The following is a 23,667-nucleotide window of genomic DNA, read 5'->3' as shown; positions in this document are numbered from 1 at the left end:
CTTGTTAATATAAACTTTAATGAAGAGGACATAAAACTGACAGGTGTCTTTCTGGTGTAATCCACACGATGGCTTACAGATTCCACAAGCTGGGCTCATATAGATTTGGTATTCAGACTGGAGCCTACTTACAGTTACATCTACAGACCGATAATCTCTTGTCAGACATCATTAAAGAAACTGGCCGGGTTTGCTGTTATATTGTAACATGTTGTCGGCTAGTAGAGCCTTTGTAATGATTACTATTACATATTAAAGGGACTGGCTGGGTTTGCTCTTATTGTAACATGTTGTCGACTAGTAGAGCCTTTGTAGTGATTACTATTACATATTAAAGGGACTGGCTGGGTTTGCTCTTATTGTAACATGTTGTAACATGTTGTTGACTAGTAGAGCCTTTGTAATGACTACTATTACATATTAAAGGGACTGGCTGGGTTTGCTGTTATTGTAACATGTTGTCGACTAGTAGAGCCTTTGTAGTGATTACTATTACATATTAAAGGGACTGGCTGGGTTTGCTCTTATTGTAACATGTTGTTGACTAGTAGAGCCTTTGTAATGACTACTATTACATATTAAAGGGACTGGCTGGGTTTGCTGTTATTGTAACATGTTGTCGACTAGTAGAGCCTTTGTAATGACTACTATTACATATTAAAGGGACTGGCTGGGTTTGCTCTTATTGTAACATGTTGTCGACTAGTAGAGCCTTTGTAATGACTACTATTACATATTAAAGGGACTGGCTGGGTTTGCTCTTATTGTAACATGTTGTCGACTAGTAGAGCCTTTGTAGTGATTACTATTACATATTAAAGGGACTGGCTGGGTTTGCTCTTATTGTAACATGTTGTAACATGTTGTTGACTAGTAGAGCCTTTGTAATGACTACTATTACATATTAAAGGGACTGGCTGGGTTTGCTGTTATTGTAACATGTTGTCGACTAGTAGAGCCTTTGTAGTGATTACTATTACATATTAAAGGGACTGGCTGGGTTTGCTCTTATTGTAACATGTTGTCGACTAGTAGAGCCTTTGTAATGACTACTATTACATATTAAAGGGACTGGCCGGGTTTGCTGTTATTGTAACATGTTGTCGACTAGTAGAGCCTTTGTAGTGATTACTATTACATATTAAAGGGACTGGCCGGGTTTGCTGTTATTGTAACATGTTGTCGACTAGTAGAGCCTTTGTAATGACTACTATTACATATTAAAGGGACTGGCTGGGTTTGCTGTTATTGTAACATGTTGTCGACTAGTAGAGCCTTTGTAATGACTACTATTACATATTAAAGGGACTGGCTGGGTTTGCTCTTATTGTAACATGTTGTCGACTAGTAGAGCCTTTGTAATGACTACTATTACATATTAAAGGGACTGGCTGGGTTTGCTCTTATTGTAACATGTTGTAGACTAGTAGAGCCTTTTTAATGACTACTATTACATATTAAAGGGACTGGCTGGGTTTGCTGTTATTGTAACATGTTGTTGACTAGTAGAGCCTTTGTAATGACTACTATTACATATTAAAGGGACTGGCCAGGTTTGCTCTTATTGTAACATGTTGTTGACTAGTAGAGCCTTTGTAGTGATTACTATTACATATTAAAGGGACTGGCTGGGTTTGCTCTTATTGTAACATGTTGTTGACTAGTAGAGCCTTTGTAGTGATTACTATTACATATTAAAGGGACTGGCTGGGTTTGCTCTTATTGTAACATGTTGTTGACTAGTAGAGCCTTTGTAGTGATTACTATTACATATTAAAGGGACTGGCTGGGTTTGCTCTTATTGTAACATGTTGTTGACTAGTAGAGCCTTTGTAGTGATTACTATTACATATTAAAGGGACTGGCCAGGTTTGCTCTTATTGTAACATGTTGTCGACTAGTAGAGCCTTTGTAGTGATTACTATTACATATTAAAGGGACTGGCTGGGTTTGCTCTTATTGTAACATGTTGTTGACTAGTAGAGCCTTTGTAATGACTACTATTACATATTAAAGGGACTGGCTGGGTTTGCTGTTATTGTAACATGTTGTCGACTAGTAGAGCCTTTGTAATGACTACTATTACATATTAAAGGGACTGGCTGGGTTTGCTCTTATTGTAACATGTTGTCGACTAGTAGAGCCTTTGTAATGACTACTATTACATATTAAAGGGACTGGCTGGGTTTGCTCTTATTGTAACATGTTGTTGACTAGTAGAGCCTTTGTAGTGATTACTATTACATATTAAAGGGACTGGCTGGGTTTGCTCTTATTGTAACATGTTGTAACATGTTGTTGACTAGTAGAGCCTTTGTAATGACTACTATTACATATTAAAGGGACTGGCTGGGTTTGCTGTTATTGTAACATGTTGTCGACTAGTAGAGCCTTTGTAGTGATTACTATTACATATTAAAGGGACTGGCTGGGTTTGCTCTTATTGTAACATGTTGTTGACTAGTAGAGCCTTTGTAATGACTACTATTACATATTAAAGGGACTGGCTGGGTTTGCTGTTATTGTAACATGTTGTCGACTAGTAGAGCCTTTGTAATGACTACTATTACATATTAAAGGGACTGGCTGGGTTTGCTCTTATTGTAACATGTTGTCGACTAGTAGAGCCTTTGTAATGACTACTATTACATATTAAAGGGACTGGCTGGGTTTGCTCTTATTGTAACATGTTGTCGACTAGTAGAGCCTTTTTAATGACTACTATTACATATTAAAGGGACTGGCTGGGTTTGCTGTTATTGTAACATGTTGTTGACTAGTGAGCCTTTGACTAGTAGAGCTGTAATGACTACTATTACATATTAAAGGGACTGGCCAGGTTTGCTCTTATTGTAACATGTTGTTGACTAGTAGAGCCTTTGTAATGACTGCTATTACATATTAAAGGGACTGGCCAGGTTTGCTCTTATTGTAACATGTTGTTGACTAGTAGAGCCTTTGTAATGACTACTATTACATATTAAAGGGACTGGCCGGGTTTGCTGTTATTGTAACATGTTGTCGACTAGTAGAGCCTTTGTAGTGATTACTATTACATATTAAAGGGACTGGCTGGGTTTGCTCTTATTGTAACATGTTGTTGACTAGTAGAGCCTTTGTAATGACTACTATTACATATTAAAGGGACTGGCTGGGTTTGCTGTTATTGTAACATGTTGTCGACTAGTAGAGCCTTTGTAATGACTACTATTACATATTAAAGGGACTGGCTGGGTTTGCTCTTATTGTAACATGTTGTCGACTAGTAGAGCCTTTGTAATGACTACTATTACATATTAAAGGGACTGGCTGGGTTTGGACTGGCTGGGTTTGCTCTTATTGTAACATGTTGTCGACTAGTAGAGCCTTTGTAGTGATTACTATTACATATTAAAGGGACTGGCTGGGTTTGCTCTTATTGTAACATGTTGTAACATGTTGTTGACTAGTAGAGCCTTTGTAATGACTACTATTACATATTAAAGGGACTGGCTGGGTTTGCTGTTATTGTAACATGTTGTCGACTAGTAGAGCCTTTGTAGTGATTACTATTACATATTAAAGGGACTGGCTGGGTTTGCTCTTATTGTAACATGTTGTTGACTAGTAGAGCCTTTGTAATGACTACTATTACATATTAAAGGGACTGGCTGGGTTTGCTGTTATTGTAACATGTTGTCGACTAGTAGAGCCTTTGTAATGACTATTATTACATATTAAAGGGACTGGCTGGGTTTGCTCTTATTGTAACATGTTGTCGACTAGTAGAGCCTTTGTAATGACTACTATTACATATTAAAGGGACTGGCTGGGTTTGCTCTTATTGTAACATGTTGTCGACTAGTAGAGCCTTTTTAATGACTACTATTACATATTAAAGGGACTGGCTGGGTTTGCTGTTATTGTAACATGTTGTTGACTAGTAGAGCCTTTGTAATGACTACTATTACATATTAAAGGGACTGGCCAGGTTTGCTCTTATTGTAACATGTTGTTGACTAGTAGAGCCTTTGTAGTGATTACTATTACATATTAAAGGGACTGGCTGGGTTTGCTCTTATTGTAACATGTTGTTGACTAGTAGAGCCTTTGTAGTGATTACTATTACATATTAAAGGGACTGGCTGGGTTTGCTCTTATTGTAACATGTTGTTGACTAGTAGAGCCTTTGTAGTGATTACTATTAGATATTAAAGGGACTGGCTGGGTTTGCTCTTATTGTAACATGTTGTTGACTAGTAGAGCCTTTGTAGTGATTACTATTACATATTAAAGGGACTGGCCAGGTTTGCTCTTATTGTAACATGTTGTCGACTAGTAGAGCCTTTGTAGTGATTACTATTACATATTAAAGGGACTGGCTGGGTTTGCTCTTATTGTAACATGTTGTTGACTAGTAGAGCCTTTGTAATGACTACTATTACATATTAAAGGGACTGGCTGGGTTTGCTGTTATTGTAACATGTTGTCGACTAGTAGAGCCTTTGTAATGACTACTATTACATATTAAAGGGACTGGCTGGGTTTGCTCTTATTGTAACATGTTGTCGACTAGTAGAGCCTTTGTAATGACTACTATTACATATTAAAGGGACTGGCTGGGTTTGCTCTTATTGTAACATGTTGTCGACTAGTAGAGCCTTTGTAGTGATTACTATTACATATTAAAGGGACTGGCTGGGTTTGCTGTTATTGTAACATGTTGTCGACTAGTAGAGCCTTTGTAATGACTACTATTACATATTAAAGGGACTGGCTGGGTTTGCTCTTATTGTAACATGTTGTCGACTAGTAGAGCCTTTGTAATGACTACTATTACATATTAAAGGGACTGGCTGGGTTTGCTGTTATTGTAACATGTTGTTGACTAGTAGAGCCTTTGTAATGACTACTATTACATATTAAAGGGACTGGCCAGGTTTGCTCTTATTGTAACATGTTGTTGACTAGTAGAGCCTTTGTAATGACTGCTATTACATATTAAAGGGACTGGCCAGGTTTGCTCTTATTGTAACATGTTGTTGACTAGTAGAGCCTTTGTAATGACTACTATTACATATTAAAGGGACTGGCCAGGTTTGCTGTTATTGTAACATGTTGTCGACTAGTAGAGCCTTTGTAGTGATTACTATTACATATTAAAGGGACTGGCTGGGTTTGCTCTTATTGTAACATGTTGTCGACTAGTAGAGCCTTTGTAGTGATTACTATTACATATTAAAGGGACTGGCTGGGTTTGCTCTTATTGTAACATGTTGTCGACTAGTAGAGCCTTTGTAGTGATTACTATTACATATTAAAGGGACTGGCTGGGTTTGCTCTTATTGTAACATGTTGTCGACTAGTAGAGCCTTTGTAGTGATTACTATTACATATTAAAGGGACTGGCTGGGTTTGCTGTTATTGTAACATGTTGTCGACTAGTAGAGCCTTTGTAGTGATTACTATTACATATTAAAGGGACTGGCTGGGTTTGCTGTTATTGTAACATGTTGTCGACTAGTAGAGCCTTTGTAGTGATTACTATTACATATTAAAGGGACTGGCTGGGTTTGCTGTTATTGTAACATGTTGTTGACTAGTAGAGCCTTTGTAATGACTACTATTACATATTAAAGGGACTGGCTGGGTTTGCTCTTATTGTAACATGTTGTCGACTAGTAGAGCCTTTGTAGTGATTACTATTACATATTAAAGGGACTGGCTGGGTTTGCTGTTATTGTAACATGTTGTTGACTAGTAGAGCCTTTGTAATGACTACTATTACATATTAAAGGGACTGGCTGGGTTTGCTCTTATTGTAACATGTTGTCGACTAGTAGAGCCTTTGTAGTGATTACTATTACATATTAAAGGGACTGGCTGGGTTTGCTCTTATTGTAACATGTTGTTGACTAGTAGAGCCTTTGTAATGACTACTATTACATATTAAAGGGACTGGCTGGGTTTGCTCTTATTGTAACATGTTGTCGACTAGTAGAGCCTTTTTAATGACTACTATTACATATTAATGACACCGGCCCGGTTTGCTGTTATATTGTAACATGTTGTCGACTAGCAGGGCATAAAATTTGATTTTTTCAGACAAACGATATGTCGTTCGTGTGGTTTTAATGTTTGCACGAACGATTTTCTCCAGTGGTTCAGATACAAATGAAAAGGTTAACCGGCAATGGTAATCAAATGAGAATCTAAGATGGGCGATTTTTGTAGCTTTTATCCAATTTCTTATCATAAATACTAAATTATTATTATTATTTGGTATGCTGGGACTAACTTGAAAGCTGCCATTTACATTTCAGCACACTACCCCATCGGTTCTGTTACAGAGGAGTACTTGTTGGTGCTAAACAATAGTCTGAACGAAACAGGGATTTCCCGGAAGCTTTGAGCTTCCAGGTCTGAATGAAAAGACCCGAAGTTCTGCTAATCCTCGATCGATCCAATCGATGTTGCAACTCAGTGTTTCATCATGTTCTAATTTTCACTTCATTATTTTAAAGTCCTTTAATAAATGTACTGTTTTCTTCACTGTGTATGTCATATTTTAATAAATTGATTTAGCAAGGGTTGTACTTGTAAACTGCTTTAATTGCCAAACCGCGTATTGTTTTCTGCATGTAGCGAAATGATCAAAGGGAACGTGCGACTATGTTACTAAATGTTATTGACACTTCTAATGACAGAGCCGACTTTGTAATTGACCATGATGTCGAGTTCAAACAGACAACATTGTTTTTTTCTCACACCTGCAATGCTAGGCCAAAACACGTCAGTTTACCTTTTCTGACGAGCAATTACAGTTTTTGCACGAACGATCCGTCGTTCATGTCGATATTGGTTTTGCATAACCGACAGACGAACGACAAAATTGTTCATGCCAAATTTTATGCCCTGGACTAGTAGAGCCTTTGTAATGACAACTATTACATATTAATTCCATACTTGTATAATGAGGCTGCTGTCCATAAAAGTTAAATAACATAAATTGTTTGGTGCACATTCGTAAACAAGTGGTGTTGGAGTAACAATTTTCAAAACATATTTTATAAATGTCGACACATACGCATGAATGTAGGGGGAAAAAAAACAAAAAGAAAATTAAAGAGAATTATGGAAATATAAATCCATATTTTTAATTCAAAAGCTGGTGCAGCCACTTAAAATATGGATTTACTTGAAGAAGCTTTGAAACTTGATTGCACTAACATTTAAATGCATTGTCATATAGAGAGACTTGCACACTCCAAGATTCCCAGGCACTACACAAGTACTTAAGCACTTGGGCAGATAGAAAGAGAGACTTAGAGATTAACAAGCCCCACACAAGTGCTGAAGCACTTGGACAGATGGGAAAACTTAGAGATTAACAGGCCCCGCACAAGTGCTAGCTAGAGCATGTGAATAGATGGACAGACAGACTTAGAGATTAACAGGCCCCACACAATTACTGAAGTACTTGGACAGATGGACACACAAACTTAGAGATTAACAGGCCCCACACAAGTACTGAAGCACTTGGACAGATGGACAGACAGACTTAGAGATTAACAGGCCCCACACAAGTACTGAAGCACTTGGACAGATGGACAGACAAACTTAGAGATTAACAGGCCCGACAGACTTAGAGATTAACAGGCATCACACAAGTACTGAAGTACTTGGACAGATGGACAGACAAACTTAGAGATTAACAGGCCCCACACAAGTACTGAAACACTTGGACAGATGGACAGACAGACTTAGAGATTAACAGGCCCCACACAAGTACTGAAACACTTGGACAGATGGACAGACAGACTTAGAGATTAACAGGCCCCACACAAGTACTGAAACACTTGGACAGATGGACAGACAGACTTAGAGATTAACAGGCCCCACACAAGTACTGAAGCACTTGGACAGATGGACAGACAGACTTAGAGATTAACAGGCCCCACACAATTACTGAAGCACTTGGACAGATGGACAGACAAACTTAGAGTTAACAGGCCCAACAGACTTAGAGATTAACAGGCATCACACAAGTACTGAAGTACTTGGACAGATGGACAGACAAACTTAGAGATTAACAGGCCCCACACAAGTACTGAAGCACTTGGACAGATGGACAGACAGACTTAGAGATTAACAGGCCCCACACAAGTACTGAAGCACTTGGATAGATGGACAGACAAACTTAGAGTTAACAGGCCCAACAGACTTAGAGATTAACAGGCATCACACAAGTACTGAAGTACTTGGACAGATGGACAGACAGACTTAGAGATTAACAGGCCCCACACAAGTACTGAAACACTTGGACAGATGGACAGACAGACTTAGAGATTAACAGGCCCCACACAAGTACTGTAACACTTGGACAGATGGACAGACAGACTTAGAGATTAACAGGCCCCACACAAGTACTGAAACACTTGGACAGATGGACAGACTATAAAAGCAACATAATGTTTATATTTCATAATCCCAGGTGGAAATCTTTCCCTTTATTTTTCACAGAAACTGAAAAAAAATGTAAAGATTAGATGCAATCAGTCAAGTGAGACCGAATTCACACGTTTGTATCACCCTTAGGGCAGTGGACATTCTAAAATGTTAGGAGGGTGTCTTTTGTCCAGACAGTTGTTAATCTCTGTTGTGTAATAATAAAAAAATAAAAAAAAGGGTCCAAGCTTACAAATAACTGAAGCAGGTTTGACACTTGATTATTCTTGCATTTCAATGTAAATGTCAATACACCATCATTACCAAGTCTCCCCCCCCCCCCCCCCCCCCCACCTGCTACTGACCACGGTCAGGCTGCTGGTGCTCCCTTGCACCGGCCAGTACTGGTGGTCCCTCCTCCAACCCCCCCCCCACCTTTCCTGTCTTGGACAGAGAAACTGGCTGAGGTCAGTGCCTGTGCCCAAGACAGGCGTGCGCTACAACAGTTTGCTCTGAATGTGCATGTTAAACAATTCTTCCTTCCTCCTTCCATCACCAAGTAATTTTATTAGTTTACACATTACTGACGGCAATCGGAAAGGAGGGTAGGACGTAAAATTCACAGTCAATATTTACCAAACAATCATCATTTTGAATGTTGGTAATTCGGTATTAGGACCACCCCACTATTAAGACCAATTTTAATAAGTCCCACTGATGGTTGCAATAGCGGGGTTTATTAAAACTCAGAATGCAACTTATATTTTTTAATCAAACAATTTTACCATTATAACCATTCATTTGCTCAATTTATAACATGATTGCAAGACATCAAAATTGCTATATTCATTTTCCTAAAATATTGTCTGTTAACATTGGTTCTAGAGGACTCCATTTTGTAATTTGTCTTAAAATAGTTAAAATAATTTTTATATACTGATGGAAAAAAATAAAGGATCACACAGATAGCAACAAGAAATAATGACTGCATCAAAAATCACTTCATGTTGTCAGAACGACTGGGAACATATAAGCAGCACATTCAACACTACAGACATTCAATCCCACATTACAATTTGGTTTACAATTCAATGTGTTCCCTTATTTCTTTCCATCAGTATATATTATTATAAGTACATGTTTTGTTGAAGGTTTGTGTTGGAATGTTTTTGCTGTAAGCTATACCACAAAACGTTTCACTCACCAAAACAGGTTACCTAGTTGACAATATTTACTGCTGATGCATGCTACAGGTTTTGACACATGCAGTGATCTTTGCTACATAGAGGCCAGTTTAGTACTCATTTGAAGTGTAGAAATATTAATAAAAAGGTAGCTATTTGAATAACAACTGTCTGTTTATAAATATTGATATGCTTTAGAATTGAATGTTTATGCAAATGCCTTAACGACTACTCCTTCTGAAATGCAGTACAGCATAGCTCACACTGCCCATAACCAAATTAGGCCACTGCTAATTTTTATACAACATTTTGTAGTTTGCTAATAAAAATGCTATTTAAATTAGCCATTTTTAATAAATTTAAAGGAAATAATGCCCGTATTTGAAAACTGGCTATCACATACTGTTTCCAGTGTGAGCCCTGTAAAGGATTTATTATACATGTAGGTACTTTCCCATAGAGAGACCGGCCTCGGTGGCGTCGTGGTTAGGCCATCGGTCTACAGGCTGGTAGGTACTGGGTTCAGATCCCAGTCGAGGCATGGGATTTATAATCCAGATACCGACTCCAAACCCTGAGTGAGTGCTCCGCAAGGCTCAATGGGTAGGTGTAAACCACTTGCACTGACTAGTGATCCATAACTGGTTCTACAAAGGCCATGGTTTGTGCTATCCTGCCTGTAGGAAGCGCAAATAAAAGATCCCTTGCTGCCTGTCATAAAATAGTAGCCTATGTGGCGACAGCATGTTTCCTTTAAAAAAACAGTGTCAGAATGACCATATGTTTGATGTCCAATAGCCGATGATAAGATAAAAAAATCAATGTGCTCTAGTAGCGTCGTTAAATAAAACAAACTTTACTTTTTTTATTAACTGTTTTCAAAGAGTGAAGGTGGACTCTCTCCTTGGAGTAACTACTTGATCTCAGCCCTCTGTGGATGCAGAAAGTGATCAATGCGCTGATCCTATTCACTTTGACTGATGCAACTTCTGGAAATAACTTCCAAATGATTTTCGATTACAACCCAAATAAGAACATTTTATATTTTTTCACACATGATGATATAAAACACACTTGACCTTGAATCAGCCAAATGACATTGATCTATAACCAGCCGACCTAAACAGGGCAATGTGTAAAAAAAACTGAAAAGTTTAAAATCTGTATTCTTAAGCAAACAATAGAGAAAAGATTGAAAAAGACCAGCCCAGATCATCTATTCATGGAAGACCTGAGGCTTGACAAGAAAGAAAAACAGGGACTGATTTAGGGGCAGGGTTTAATAGCGGGAAGGGGTGGGACGTAGCCCAGTAGTAAAGTGTTCACCTAATGTGCAGTCGGTCTAGGATCGATCCCCATCGGTGGAACCATCGGATTACTTCTTGTTCCAGCAATGTAACTAGTAATGTTGCTAAAAATTGCTACTATTAACAATAGCTAGTGGAAACTTCCCTATCAGCATAGTTGGTACAGCGCTGGACTCTTGTATGAAGAGTCTGTGGTTCCAATCCCTTCAGTAGTGGTCGATTTATCTATTACATATCAAATGCTGTGGTATGTACTACCCTGTCTGTGGGATGATGCATATAAAAGATCGCTTGCTAGTAATCCAAAAGAGTAGTCCACCGAGTTGCAGCAGCTGGTTTCCTTTCTAATTATCTCTGTGACTCCTAACCATATGCCCAACACCAGATAACCGTATTTAATGTTTTGAACGTGTCATTAAATAAAAATGTAATCATTCCCCTTAAACCAATCCAGGGACAGAACTCACAGGGTTTCAATATGCAATCTGGGTATTCCCACCCCCAAGTAGGGACACAGGGGCTGTGTCTAATCACAGGGTTAATCTAAATAATATCCCCACCCCCCCCCCCCAATAAAACAAAACAAAATTGAGGCATTATTCTGGGTCAGGACCACCCACAGGGCGGGTACATTTATAAAATCCCACCCTGCTAGCAAGACTGAATGTTGATAATAATTAAACAGTAAGTTTGTTTTGTTTAACAACATCGCTAGAGCACACTGATTTATTAATCATTGGCTACTGGATGTCAAACACTTTTGTTCATTCTTGACATGAAGTCTTTAGATGAAAGCTGCTACATTTTTCATTTAGTAGCAAGGGATCTTTTATATGCACTTTCCACAAACAGGACAGCACACATACCTCAGCCTTTGATATATCAGTCATAGACCATTGACAAGAAAGAGAAAAACTAGATAGGGCCAGATTTAGGGGATGGTGTGGTTTAGGCAACCTAAGAATGATATTACAGTTGATGCTCCGTTTTCTTTATGGATTTGTTTTTTTGTCTTAAAATTAAATGACATCCAAAGCGCATGGCCTTTGTCATAATATGAATGGTACAAAACTTAAGATGAACACACATTCAAAGTGCCCTGCAGGCCTGTAGGAACAATATCTGGTGGTGGGGGGGGGGGGGGGGAGGGCAACCTCTAGTGGGTAGACAACCTCTAGTTGGGGAAAGCACAGTCTCTAGGTTCATTATTGCCTTTCAGTTCACATATTACTGTTCCACCTGACACATAGGATTATAGGATGCCTGATAAAGTCTCCAGTACTACACAACAATGTAGTGAAAATCTCTGGATGCCCCACACAGAAAACATAGTAAGCTTCTCCACCCAGTCTCCAGTATACATCACCTGTAAGCGATTCTTCTCCACCCCTCCACCATGTGAAATCATCAATTTGAGCCTGTCAGTCAACTTCAACACAGTCTTGTTATTGTGAAATTAATAATATATGTAATTCAAAAAATATTTTTCCTCGTCTTCATTGACGTATTGTGTATTGAATACACAATATTGTGTATTGAATACACAATATTGTGTATTGAAAGCAGCTAACATACTGTTTACATCAGATCTGACAGCAGTAGTTGGGTGGTTTTTTGTTTGTCTTTTAAAAGGATATGTTAAGATTTTCTTTGTTGATAGAATGAGGGGTCTTTACAATATTAACATTTTCAGGAGCGTACACTGGGGTGTAGGAGTAAATGCCAATACATGCTTTTAAAATAATAATAATTATCCAAATAATACGCCTTCTAGATTTTATTCATGAATTTTTTTTTTTTTTACTCAGATGAACACAAATCTGTCATCTTTACTGCTGGTTAACAAACATCAGGCTCCTTATTCATAAGCGTACTTAAAGTCAATATATGATACCTAAATACATACTTAAAGTACATAAATAAGTATCATACATTGACTTAAGTACGTTTATGAATACAGAGCCTGGTCCTCAAGATGTTACTATACGTATGTACAATTATAGATGGATGGATAGATGGATGGATGGATGGATGGATGGATGGATGGATCAATAGATGTGTGGGTGCGTGATTAATTAGACTGGTAGACAGTGTGATTGGTTGCATGGATAAAATCAATGGATGGATGCATTGATGGATGGATGGATCAATGGATGGATGCATCAATGGATGGATCACCTTGCTGCCAATCGGAAGAGTAGCCCATGTAGTGGCGACAGCGGGTTTCCTCTCAAAATCTGTGTGGTCCTTAACCATATGTCTGACGCCATATAACCGTAAATAAAATGTGTTGAGTGCGTCGTTAAATAAAACACTTCTTTCTTTCTTTCTTTCAATGGATGGATCAATGAATGGATCAATGGATGGATGGATGGATGAATGAATAGATAGGTTAGTGGGTGGATGGATGGATGGATGGATGGATGGATGGATGGATGGATGAAGGGTTGGATCGATGGATGGACGGGTGGATGTATTAATGGGTGGATATGTTGGTGGGTGGATCGATGGATAAGTGGGTGGATAGATAGATGGATGGACAGATGGACAAATGGATGGATGGATAGATGGATGGATGGATAATGGATGGGTGATGAATGGATAGATGGATGGATGGATGGATGGATTGATGGATAGATGGATGGACAGATGGATAGATGGATGTATAGGTGAGTTTTGGGAGAGGGGTGGATAAATGGTTGGACTGATGGATGGAATGATATATAAAAAGATGGATGAATGGATGGTAAAATGAATAGATGGATTTTGGGGCTTGGGAAAGTGGATTGATTTATGGATGAATGGATTTATAGATGGATGAATGGATGTGTTTTGGGATGGTGGACAGATTGATTGATGCATGGATGGATATAGACATAGACATAGACATAGATATAAATATAGACATAGACATAGACATAGACAGACATAGATATAGACATAGACATAGACATAGATATAAATATAGACATAGACATAGACATGGACATGGGCATTGACATGGACATGGACATGGACATGGGCATGGGCATGGGCATGGGCATTGACATGGACATGGACATAGACATATACATTTAATTCTATTGGCTGTTTTACTTTGCCAGAAAGCTAAAAACAAAGTGTCTGTCAAATGTTACTGGTATCATTTGGACTGTATAACATGTTAGTAATATGGTATTTGCACTGTACAAAGATCTCACAAATACATGTATCTTTTTGTTTTGCAGGTGCAAGAATGGTTGGAAATGCAAATGTCACATCACAGACAATGAAGAAATAGCAATATACCAGCCTCCACATTCATGTTAGAGACAAGAAACCATTGAACACCGACAACATGAACAGTTCATATTTCAGTGAACACTAACAGCGTGAACAGTTCATATTTCAGCGAACACTGACAGCGTGAACAGTTCATATCTCAGTGAACATTGAGTGTGAACAGTTCATATTTCAGTGAACACCGACAGTGTGAACAGTTTCATATTTAAGTGAACACAGACAGCATGAACAGTTCATATTTCAGCCAACACTGACAGTGTGAACAGTTCATATTTCAGTGAACATTGACAGCATGAACAGATCGTGAACAGTTCATATTTCAATGAACACAGTGTAAACAGTTCATATTTCAGTGAAAATAGACAGCGTGAACAGTCCATATTTCAGTGAAGACCGACAGTGTGAACAGTTCATATTTCAATGAACACAGACAGCGTGAACATTTCATATTTCAGGGATCATATATGTATAATAAAATAAATCATTCCATGCTTGCTTTTTATTTCTTCCTCTTTTTAAATTTTTTAATTGTATTTTAGAAGAACTGCATGCATACACAGGTGTGATACACAGGTGTAATACACAGGCGTGATACATGTGTCTACTTGAAAATAACAGTTCTAACAGTCTTTAAAAAGCAGAAAACTTTGTACCATATAATTTATATTCTTAAATAAATATAATATGTAAAAATTGTTGGAATGGGATAAAACAAACCGATCACATCCCTGGCTGATATTAAAGTCTAAAGGAGAGAAATGTTCAGAAGTCTCAGAACACTGTTTAATGAGAGACACTTGGTCTAGACAGTGTGATCATCCCAATGTCTTGGATTGATCCCTGTCGGTGGGCCCATTGGACTATTTCTTGTTCTATCCTGTGCACCACTACTGGTATATCAAAGGCTGTGGTATGTGCTATCCTGTCTGTGGGATGGTGCATATAAAAGATCCTTTGCTGCTAATGGAAAAATGTAGCAGGTTTCATCTCTAAGACTATGTCACAATTACCAAATGTTGGACATCCAATAGCCGATGATTAATTAATCAATGTGCTCTAGTGGTGTCGTTAAACAAAAAACACAAACTTTTTAAACAATCACTATCTGATTTAAATTAGCTCTACTGGGTCTAGCCAGTAGATCTAACAGCATTGCGTGGACTATGTCCAGGTGACATTTCATCTATAAATAACAATTTAAATATTGACAAATTACACTTCATCTTTTATAGCATTATTCGGGAGCATACAAATTCTAAAAATATCGGGTGAGACTATTTATGCAATAGGCGAACTTGTTGTCTATTTCAACATTGAAAAAAACATGGGGAAAAGTGCAGTAATAAACTTTGGATTGTATACTAGTATAAACAGATTTTATGACTATACCATCACGGTTTTTTTTTGTCTTGAAACAAATTTTATATAAAATTTTATATTGAAATTAGTTTCCGGCATACTTCGTAATTCACCCAAATCATTTCGTATACCCTCGGCATAATCCCGAATGTTTTCAAATTCTTTTCAAATCACTAGCATGATTTTGCAAGTAAGGTTTTGATTGGTCAAATGAAAGGTCAACTGGACATGAGCTCCAACGGGCTGCTGTTAGATCCACATGTAATAGTGGAGCTAATTTTAATTAGATTGTAAACAATCATAGAGCACTTCTTGGATTGGGTGAAATTCTGATGCATCCATACTGATGATCCCAAGTGGGTTATTAATTTCTCCCTTTTCAAGCAGTAAAACTAACTCTGCGGAAAATGGAAAATGAATGAAAGAATGAATGAATGAATGAATAAATGAATGAATGGATAAATGAAAGAATGAATAAAAGAAAGAAAAAATGAATGAATGAATGAATGAATCAATGAATCAATGAATGAATCAATGAATCAATCAATCAATCAATCTTTAACAACACCCAAGTACAAAAAGTACATCAGCTATTGGGGTGGGATCCAGCTGAGTCAGTAGAGAGCATGGAAGAAGTGCTAAAAGAGGAGGATGGAACCCTCTAGGTGAGCACATTGAGTTTTCCCCCCATCCTACCCACTGTCCAAAATCCATGGTATGGGCTGTCCAGTGCATACAAAAGATCCCTTGCAGCCAATGGACAAACGTTTAGTGGATTTCCTCTAAAAACTATGGGCAGAATTTACGTCTGTTTTTCTTAGTAATTTCTTTTCTTTGTAATTTCGTACAACATCCAATAGTCGATGATTAATTCATTAATCATTGTACTCATTAAATACTCCACTAGAGCACAATGATTAATTTATTTATTTATTTAGGGTTCAAGCACATTTTTTTGGATACATGCCCGAGCTGTTTGTCAAGGGAAAGTGTTTGTTTATTAGTGAAAGAAAAAGTACTTCTTGAGGGTAAACTGCATGACCTTGCTATAACGTGAACAGATTCATTTTAACATTATGTAACTTGGAGGTAGAGGTAATTTAAATGTGGGTCAATAACCTTGGATGACTTTCATTGCAGAGGAAAGGTTTTTGACAATGACTCAAACTGAGTCACTGACTTATGCAGGATTCTGGCTAGAAGAAATATTATCCAAGTGTGTACTCTCCTAACTGTATTGTGAATTGTGTATTGTATGGGGCAACCATGACGTGACTGTGTCTCACACACTATCACCCCGACCTTACTGTTGAACATACATGTATGGGACAAAAGGATCAACTTGCCATAGAAACATCTGAATACCGTCTCCTTATCTGATACCGTCTTCGTCTCCTTATCTGATACTGTCTCCTTATCTGGCACCGTAGTCCTTTACTCACCAATATATGAAGAGTTTAGGCACAAAACGCGGTACAGCCATTTTTCATTTTCAGTAAAAATTACTTTTTCAATTGGCATATATCGTGTTTTGATAAATAAAAAAATGGGATTTACCCAATACAATTTCATAAGGATCAATCGCATTTTGCAGCAAATCAGCGGGCCTACGATTAGCCCTTACTGTCATACAGTAATGGCTTTAACTAAAAAAAAGAAAGAAAATGGTTTATATCACGTTTGGCGCCTGAACTCTTCATATATATATATACTTTTCAAAAAAACGTAGAGGAACTCTAATAAGAATTTACAATTGCCAAAATTGTAAAGTATATTAGCTGTGGGGAATGGTTATATAATAATAGTGAATTAATTGGGCAAACATTACAACCGGTAGTTCAGTATTACAGTAGGTTTTATGACCACCAAAGATCTTGAAGGACGATTGGGGTCAGAAGTGAAATTTGAAAGTTGACGTTTTTTTATCAGTAAATCGCAAATTGAAACAATAAAAATGACGAAAAACAAAACAATACAATAAAAACCGTATGATCAACAGAATGAAAAAGATTGACAGAAATAATGTTTCACAGTGATTAATAGGCCTTCCTGGAAATTGTCAAAATCAAGAATGACGCCCCACGTGCAAACTATGGAATGTGTTTTGGTGTGTTGATAAATAGATCTGAATTTTTTTTACTAGGATGTATGTTGTCAAAATGTATGTTCAGTCTAATAGAAGAGTATATTTCAGACTGTTTAATATTTAATATTACCCAGGGTATAATCATACAGTTGGTGAAATGTCCTTTTTCAGAATACCATGCCTTTAGGCTCCTCTAGAAAGTTACGGTTTGTTTTGTTTAACGACACAACTAGAGCGAATTGATTAATTAATCACTGGCTTTTGGATGTCAAACATTTGGTAATTCTGTCATGTAGTCATCAGAGGAAACCTGCTACCTTTTTCCATTAGCAGCAAGGATCTTTTATATGCACTTTCTCAAAGACAGGAGAGCACATACCACGGCCTCTGACCAGTAGTGACCGGCCTCAGTGGCGTCGTGGCAGGCCATCGGTTTACAGGCTGGTAGGTACTGGGTTCGGATCCCAGTCGAGGCATGGGATTTTTAATCCAGATACCGACTCCAAACCCTGAGTGAATGCTCCTCAAGGCTCAATGGGTAGGTGTAAACCACTTGCACCGACCAGTGATCCATAACTGGTTCAACAAAGGCCATGGTTTGTGCTATCCTACCTGTGGGAAGCGCAAATAAAAGATCCCTTGCTGCTAATCGGAAGAGTAGCCCATGTAGTGGCGACAGCGGGTTTCCTCTCAAAATCTGTGTGGTCCTTAACCATATGTCTGACACCATATAACCGTAAATAAAATGTGTTGAGTGCGTCGTAAAATAAAACATTTCTTTCTGACCAGTAGTGGTGCACTGGTTGGAATGAAAAAAAAACAATGACTTGAATGGATCCACCAAGGTGGTTCGATCCTGCGACACAAGCACCTCAGATGAGCACTCAGTTGGCTCCTCTAGAAAATTGAGGAAGGGTAACATATATGTGCTCACTGGAATACTGGTAATTAATATGAGGAGATTATGATCACTATTAATAAGGGAAAGTTTTTACCCTAAATGCACCCAACATGAAGCAAATATCAGTGACAAATGATTATTTAGTGTGTCTTAACACTTGGTGAAACGGGCTCGTTAATTATTAATTTTCCTGATTAACGACGCTTTGATGTCATAATTAGATACACCCTTACCCATGTGTTACATGTGCAGGTCTTTAATTATTAAATGTAGGTCTTACGTTCTACTTCAGTAGGTTAATTAATATATAACAACACATTTCCTTTGCTCTGTGTATGTTGTGTGTCTGTATGTGTGTGTGTGTGTGTGTGGGTGTGTGATGTGTGTATGTGTGTCTATGTGCGTATATGTGTGTTTTGTATGTGTGTGTTATATGTGTGTGTGCATGTTGTATGTGAGTGTGTGTTTGTTGTTTGTGTATGTGTGTGTGTGTGTACATATGTATGTGTATGTTGTGTATGTGTTGTATCTCAGTAATGTAATGTGTGTGTTGTGTGTATATTGTGGTGTATCTCAGTATATGTATTGTAGTATGTGTATGTACTGTGTGTGTACTGTATATGTACGGTGTGTGTACGGTGTGTGTACTGTATGTGTACTGTGTGTGTGTACTGTATGTGTGTACTGTGTGTACTGTGTGTGTATTGTGTGTGCTGTATGTGTATTGTGTATGTGTGTACTCTGTGTGTATTTTGTGAGTGTACTGTGTGTGTATATGTGTACTGTGTGTGTATACTGTGTGGAGTGTATGTGTGTACTGTGTGTGTATGCTGTGTGTATACTGTATGTGTGTACTGTGTGTGTACTGTGTGTGTACTGTGTGTGTATGTGTGTAATGAGTGTGTATTGTGTGTGTACACTGTGTGTGTGTATATATACACTGTGTCCTGCATTTAAGTATGTATTGTGTATGTGTACTGTGTGTGTGTGTGTGTGTGTACTATGTGTGTGTGTGTGTGTGTGTGTACTATGTGTATGTGTGTGTATGTATGTACTGTGTGTGTAATGTGTGTATTATGGTGTATTATGTGTGTATTGTGTGTACTGTCTGTGTACTGTATGTCTATTATGTGTATGTATTATGTGTGTGTACTGTGTGTATTGTGTACATGTATGTACTGTGTGTGTATATGTATACTGTGTGTATATGTACACTGTGTGTGTGTATTGTGTGTATGTGTGTATACTGTGTGTATTGTGTGTGTCCTGCATTTGAGTACGTATTGTGTATGTGTACTCTGTGTGTGTGTAGTCTATTGTGTTAGTACTGTGTATTGTGTGTGTACTGTGTGTATGTACACTGTGTATTGTGTGTACCGTGTATTGTGTGTGTCCTGCATTTGAGTACGTATTGTGTATGTGTACTCTGTCTGTGTGTGTGTGTACTGTGTATTGTGTGTGTACTGTGTGTATAATGTGTGTATTGTGTGTACTGTGTATGTACACTGTGTGTATTGTGTGTGTACACTGTGTGTGTGTAGTGTGTGTATTGTGTGTGTACAATGTGTGTGTACTGTGTGTGTGTGTACTGTGTATGTGTGCTATGTGTGTGTATGCGTGTGTACGGTGTGTGTACTGTATTTGAGTATGTAATGTGTGTACTGTGTGTGTGTGTGTGTGTGTGTGTGATATGTGTTGTATGTGTGTCATATGTGCGTATATGTGTGTTTTGTATGTGTGTGTTATATGTGTGTGTGCATGTTGTATGTGAGTGTGTGTTTGTTGTTTGTGTATGTGTGTGTGTGTACATATGTATGTGTATGTTGTGTATGTGTTGTATCTCAGTAATGTAATGTGTGTGTTGTGTGTAGTGTGTATATTGTGGTGTATCTCAGTATATGTATTGTAGTATGTGTATGTACTGTGTGTGTACTGTATATGTACGGTGTGTGTACTGTATGTGTACTGTGTGTGTGTACTGTATGTGTGTACTGTGTGTACTGTGTGTGTATTGTATGTGGGTGCTGTATGTGTATTGTGTATGTGTGTACTCTGTGTGTGTATTTTGTGAGTGTACTGTGTGTGTATATGTGTACTGTGTGTGTATACTGTGTGGAGTGTATGTGTGTACTGTGTGTGTATGCTGTGTGTGTACTGTGTGTATACTGTATGTGTGTACTGTGTGTGTACTGTGTGTGTATGTGTGTAATGAGTGTGTATTGTGTATGTACACTGTGTGTGTATATATACACTGTGTCCTGCATTTGAGTATGTATTGTGCATGTGTACTGTGTGTGTGTGTGTACTGTGTGTGTGTGTGTGTGTGTGTACTATGTGTATGTGTGTGTATGTATGTACTGTGTGTGTAATGTGTGTATTATGGTGTATTATGTGTGTATTGTGTGTACTGTCTGTGTACTGTATGTCTATTATGTGTATGTATTATGTGTGTGTACTGTGTGTATTGTGTACATGTATGTACTGTGTGTGTATATGTATACTGTGTGTATATGTACACTGTGTGTGTATACTCTGTGTATTGTGTGTATGTGTGTATACTGTGTGTATTGTGTGTGTCCTGCATTTGAGTACGTATTGTGTATGTGTACTCTGTGTGTGTGTGTACTGTGTAGTGTGTGTGTACTGTGTGTATTGTGTGTACAATGTGTGTACTGTGTGTATTGTGTATGTACACTGTGTGTATTGTGTGTGTACACTGTGTGTGTGTGTAGTGTGTGTATTGTGTGTGTACAATGTGTGTGTACTGTGTGTGTGTGTGTACTGTGTGTGTGCTATGTGTGTGTACTATGTGTGTATGCGTGTGTATGGTGTGTGTACTGTATTTGAGTACGTAATGTGTGTACTGTGTGTGTGTGTGTACAGTGTGTATGTGTACTGTGTGTGTATGTACTATGTGTGTGTACTCTGTGTGTATGCGTGTGTACTGTGTGTGTACTGTATTTGAGTATGTAATGTGTGTGTGTAGTCTGTTTTATGTATGTGTGCATGCATGCATGTGTTTGTGTACTGTGTGTGTGTATTTCTTGTGTGTATGTACATGAGGTATTTGTATGAGAGTGTGTGTGTGTGTGTGTGTGTGTGTAATTGTGTAGGTCACTATGATAGTGACTGTGGTACTGTGTGTGTCACTGTGTACGAGTATGTGTAATTGTGTAGGTCACTATGATTGTGACTGTGGTACTGTGTGTATCATTGTGTAGGAGTCGGTGTGTGTAACTGCATAGGTCACTATAATTGTGACAGTGGTACTGTGTGTGTAATTGTGTAGGTCACTATTGTGACTGTGGTACTGTGTGTGTCACTGCATATGAGTGTATGTGTAATTGTGTAGGTCACTATAATTGTGACTGTGGTACTGTGTGTATCATTGTGTAGGAAAGAAAGAAGTGTTTTATTTAACGACGCACTCAACACATTTTATTTACGGTTATATGGCGTCAGACATATGGTTCAGGACCACACAGATTTTGAGAGGAAACCCGCTGTCGCCACTACATGGGCTACTCTTCCGATAGGCAGCAAGGGATCTTTTATTTGCGCTTCCCACAGGCAGGATAGCACAAACCATGGCCTTTGTTGAACCAGTATTGGATCACTGGTCGGTGCAAGTGGTTTACACCTACCCATTGAGCCTTGCGGAGCACTCACTCAGGGTTTGGAGTCGGTATCTGGATTAAAAATCCCATGCCTCGACTGGGATCCGAACCCAGTACCTACCAGCCTGTAGACCGATGGCCTGCCACGACGCCACCGAGGCCGGTCATTGTGTAGGAGTCGGTGTGTGTAATTGCATAGGTCACTATAATTGTGACAGTGGTACTGTGTGTGTAATTGTGTAGGTCATTATTGTGACAGTGGTACTGTGTGTGTAATTGTGTAGGTCACTATAATTGTGACTGTGGTACTGTGTGTGTCACTGCATATCATATCATTATGAGTGTGTGTGTGTAGGTCACTATGATAGTGACTGTGGTACTGTGTGTCACTGCATATGAGTATGTGTAATTGTGTAGGTCACTATGGTAATGACTGTGGTAGTGTGTGTCACTGCATACGAGTGTGTGTGTAATTGTGTAGTTCACTATGATAGCGACTGTGGTACTGTGTGTGTCACTGCATATGAGTGTGTGTATAATTGTGTAGGTCACTATGATAGTGACTGTGGTACTGTGTGTGTGTCACTGCATATGAGTGTGTGTAATTGTGTAGGTCACTATGATAGAGACTGTGGTACTGTGTGTGTCATTGTGTATGTGTGTGGGTGTAGGTCACTATAATTGTGACTGTGGTACTGTGTGTGTCATTGTGTATGAGTGTGTGTAGGTCACTATAACTGTGAGTCAGTGTGGTACTGTGTGTGTCACTGTGTATGAGTCGGTATGTAGGTCACTATAATTGTGAGTGTGAAACTGTATGTATGGGTATATGCATGTGCTACAGTTAAAGTTTGTTGTGTTTAACATCACTGCTGGAGCACATTGATTAATTCATTATTGACCTGGATGTCAAACTTGTGTTTGTTAATGGTGATGCACATACAGGTAGTCTTAGATGTAAAACTGGAAACTGTTTCATTAACAGCATGAGATCTTTTATATACACTTTAAGTTTACCACAATCAGGACAGCACATTCCAAAGCCTTAGACACACCAGTTGTGGGGCATTGGTTGAGGTGGGGAAAACCCAATCAGAAAATGGGTCCACTGAGTGGATTTGATCCCATAACCCAAGGAGAGACCTCAAGTGAGGACTCCACCGAGTGTGCAGACAATATTTTATTCAGTATCATGTTGTGATGCACTACACAAATTTCAGAGATTGCTACACAATTCTAAAATGTTAAATGTTAGTTGCTACTCAGTTTTCAACTGATCACCAACCATCACCAAGCTAAATTTTTAAAACAAAATGTTCCTTAGTGTACATTTGTATATGCAGGCACGTGAACAGGAGAGCAAGGAATGATAGCAGAAAGTGATCTTTTATATGCACCATCCCACAGACAGGATAACACATACCACAGCTGTAAATATATATATCTAACCCCTTAGAGCAAGAGGAAATCCTTAAATTGGGGTAAAACCGATAGAGATAATGTG

At 38.3% G+C, this 23,667-nt stretch overlaps 2 protein-coding genes across 2 annotated transcripts in view; one reads left to right on the top strand and one right to left on the bottom strand.

The window, feature by feature from the left end:
• LOC121383709 (FMRFamide receptor-like) overlaps positions 1–14,647 on the top strand; it is a 106,383-nt gene extending 91,736 nt beyond the window's left edge. Inside the window, exon 3 of the mRNA XM_041513813.1 lies at positions 14,146–14,647. Within this exon, the coding sequence (XP_041369747.1) occupies positions 14,146–14,227 (82 nt within the window). The 3' untranslated portion in view covers positions 14,228–14,647. The remainder of the gene's footprint in view (positions 1–14,145) is intronic.
• The window catches only part of LOC121383699 (focadhesin-like), a 578,322-nt gene that overhangs the window by 529,318 nt on the left and 25,337 nt on the right, over positions 1–23,667 (bottom strand). The window lies entirely within an intron of this gene.

Source organism: Gigantopelta aegis, chromosome 2 (genome assembly GCF_016097555.1).
Source record: "Gigantopelta aegis isolate Gae_Host chromosome 2, Gae_host_genome, whole genome shotgun sequence".
In the NCBI taxonomy this organism is placed as follows: Eukaryota; Metazoa; Mollusca; class Gastropoda; order Neomphalida; family Peltospiridae; genus Gigantopelta; species Gigantopelta aegis.
Note: the sequence above shows the minus strand (reverse complement) of the source record. Positions and strands in the feature narration are given on the sequence as shown.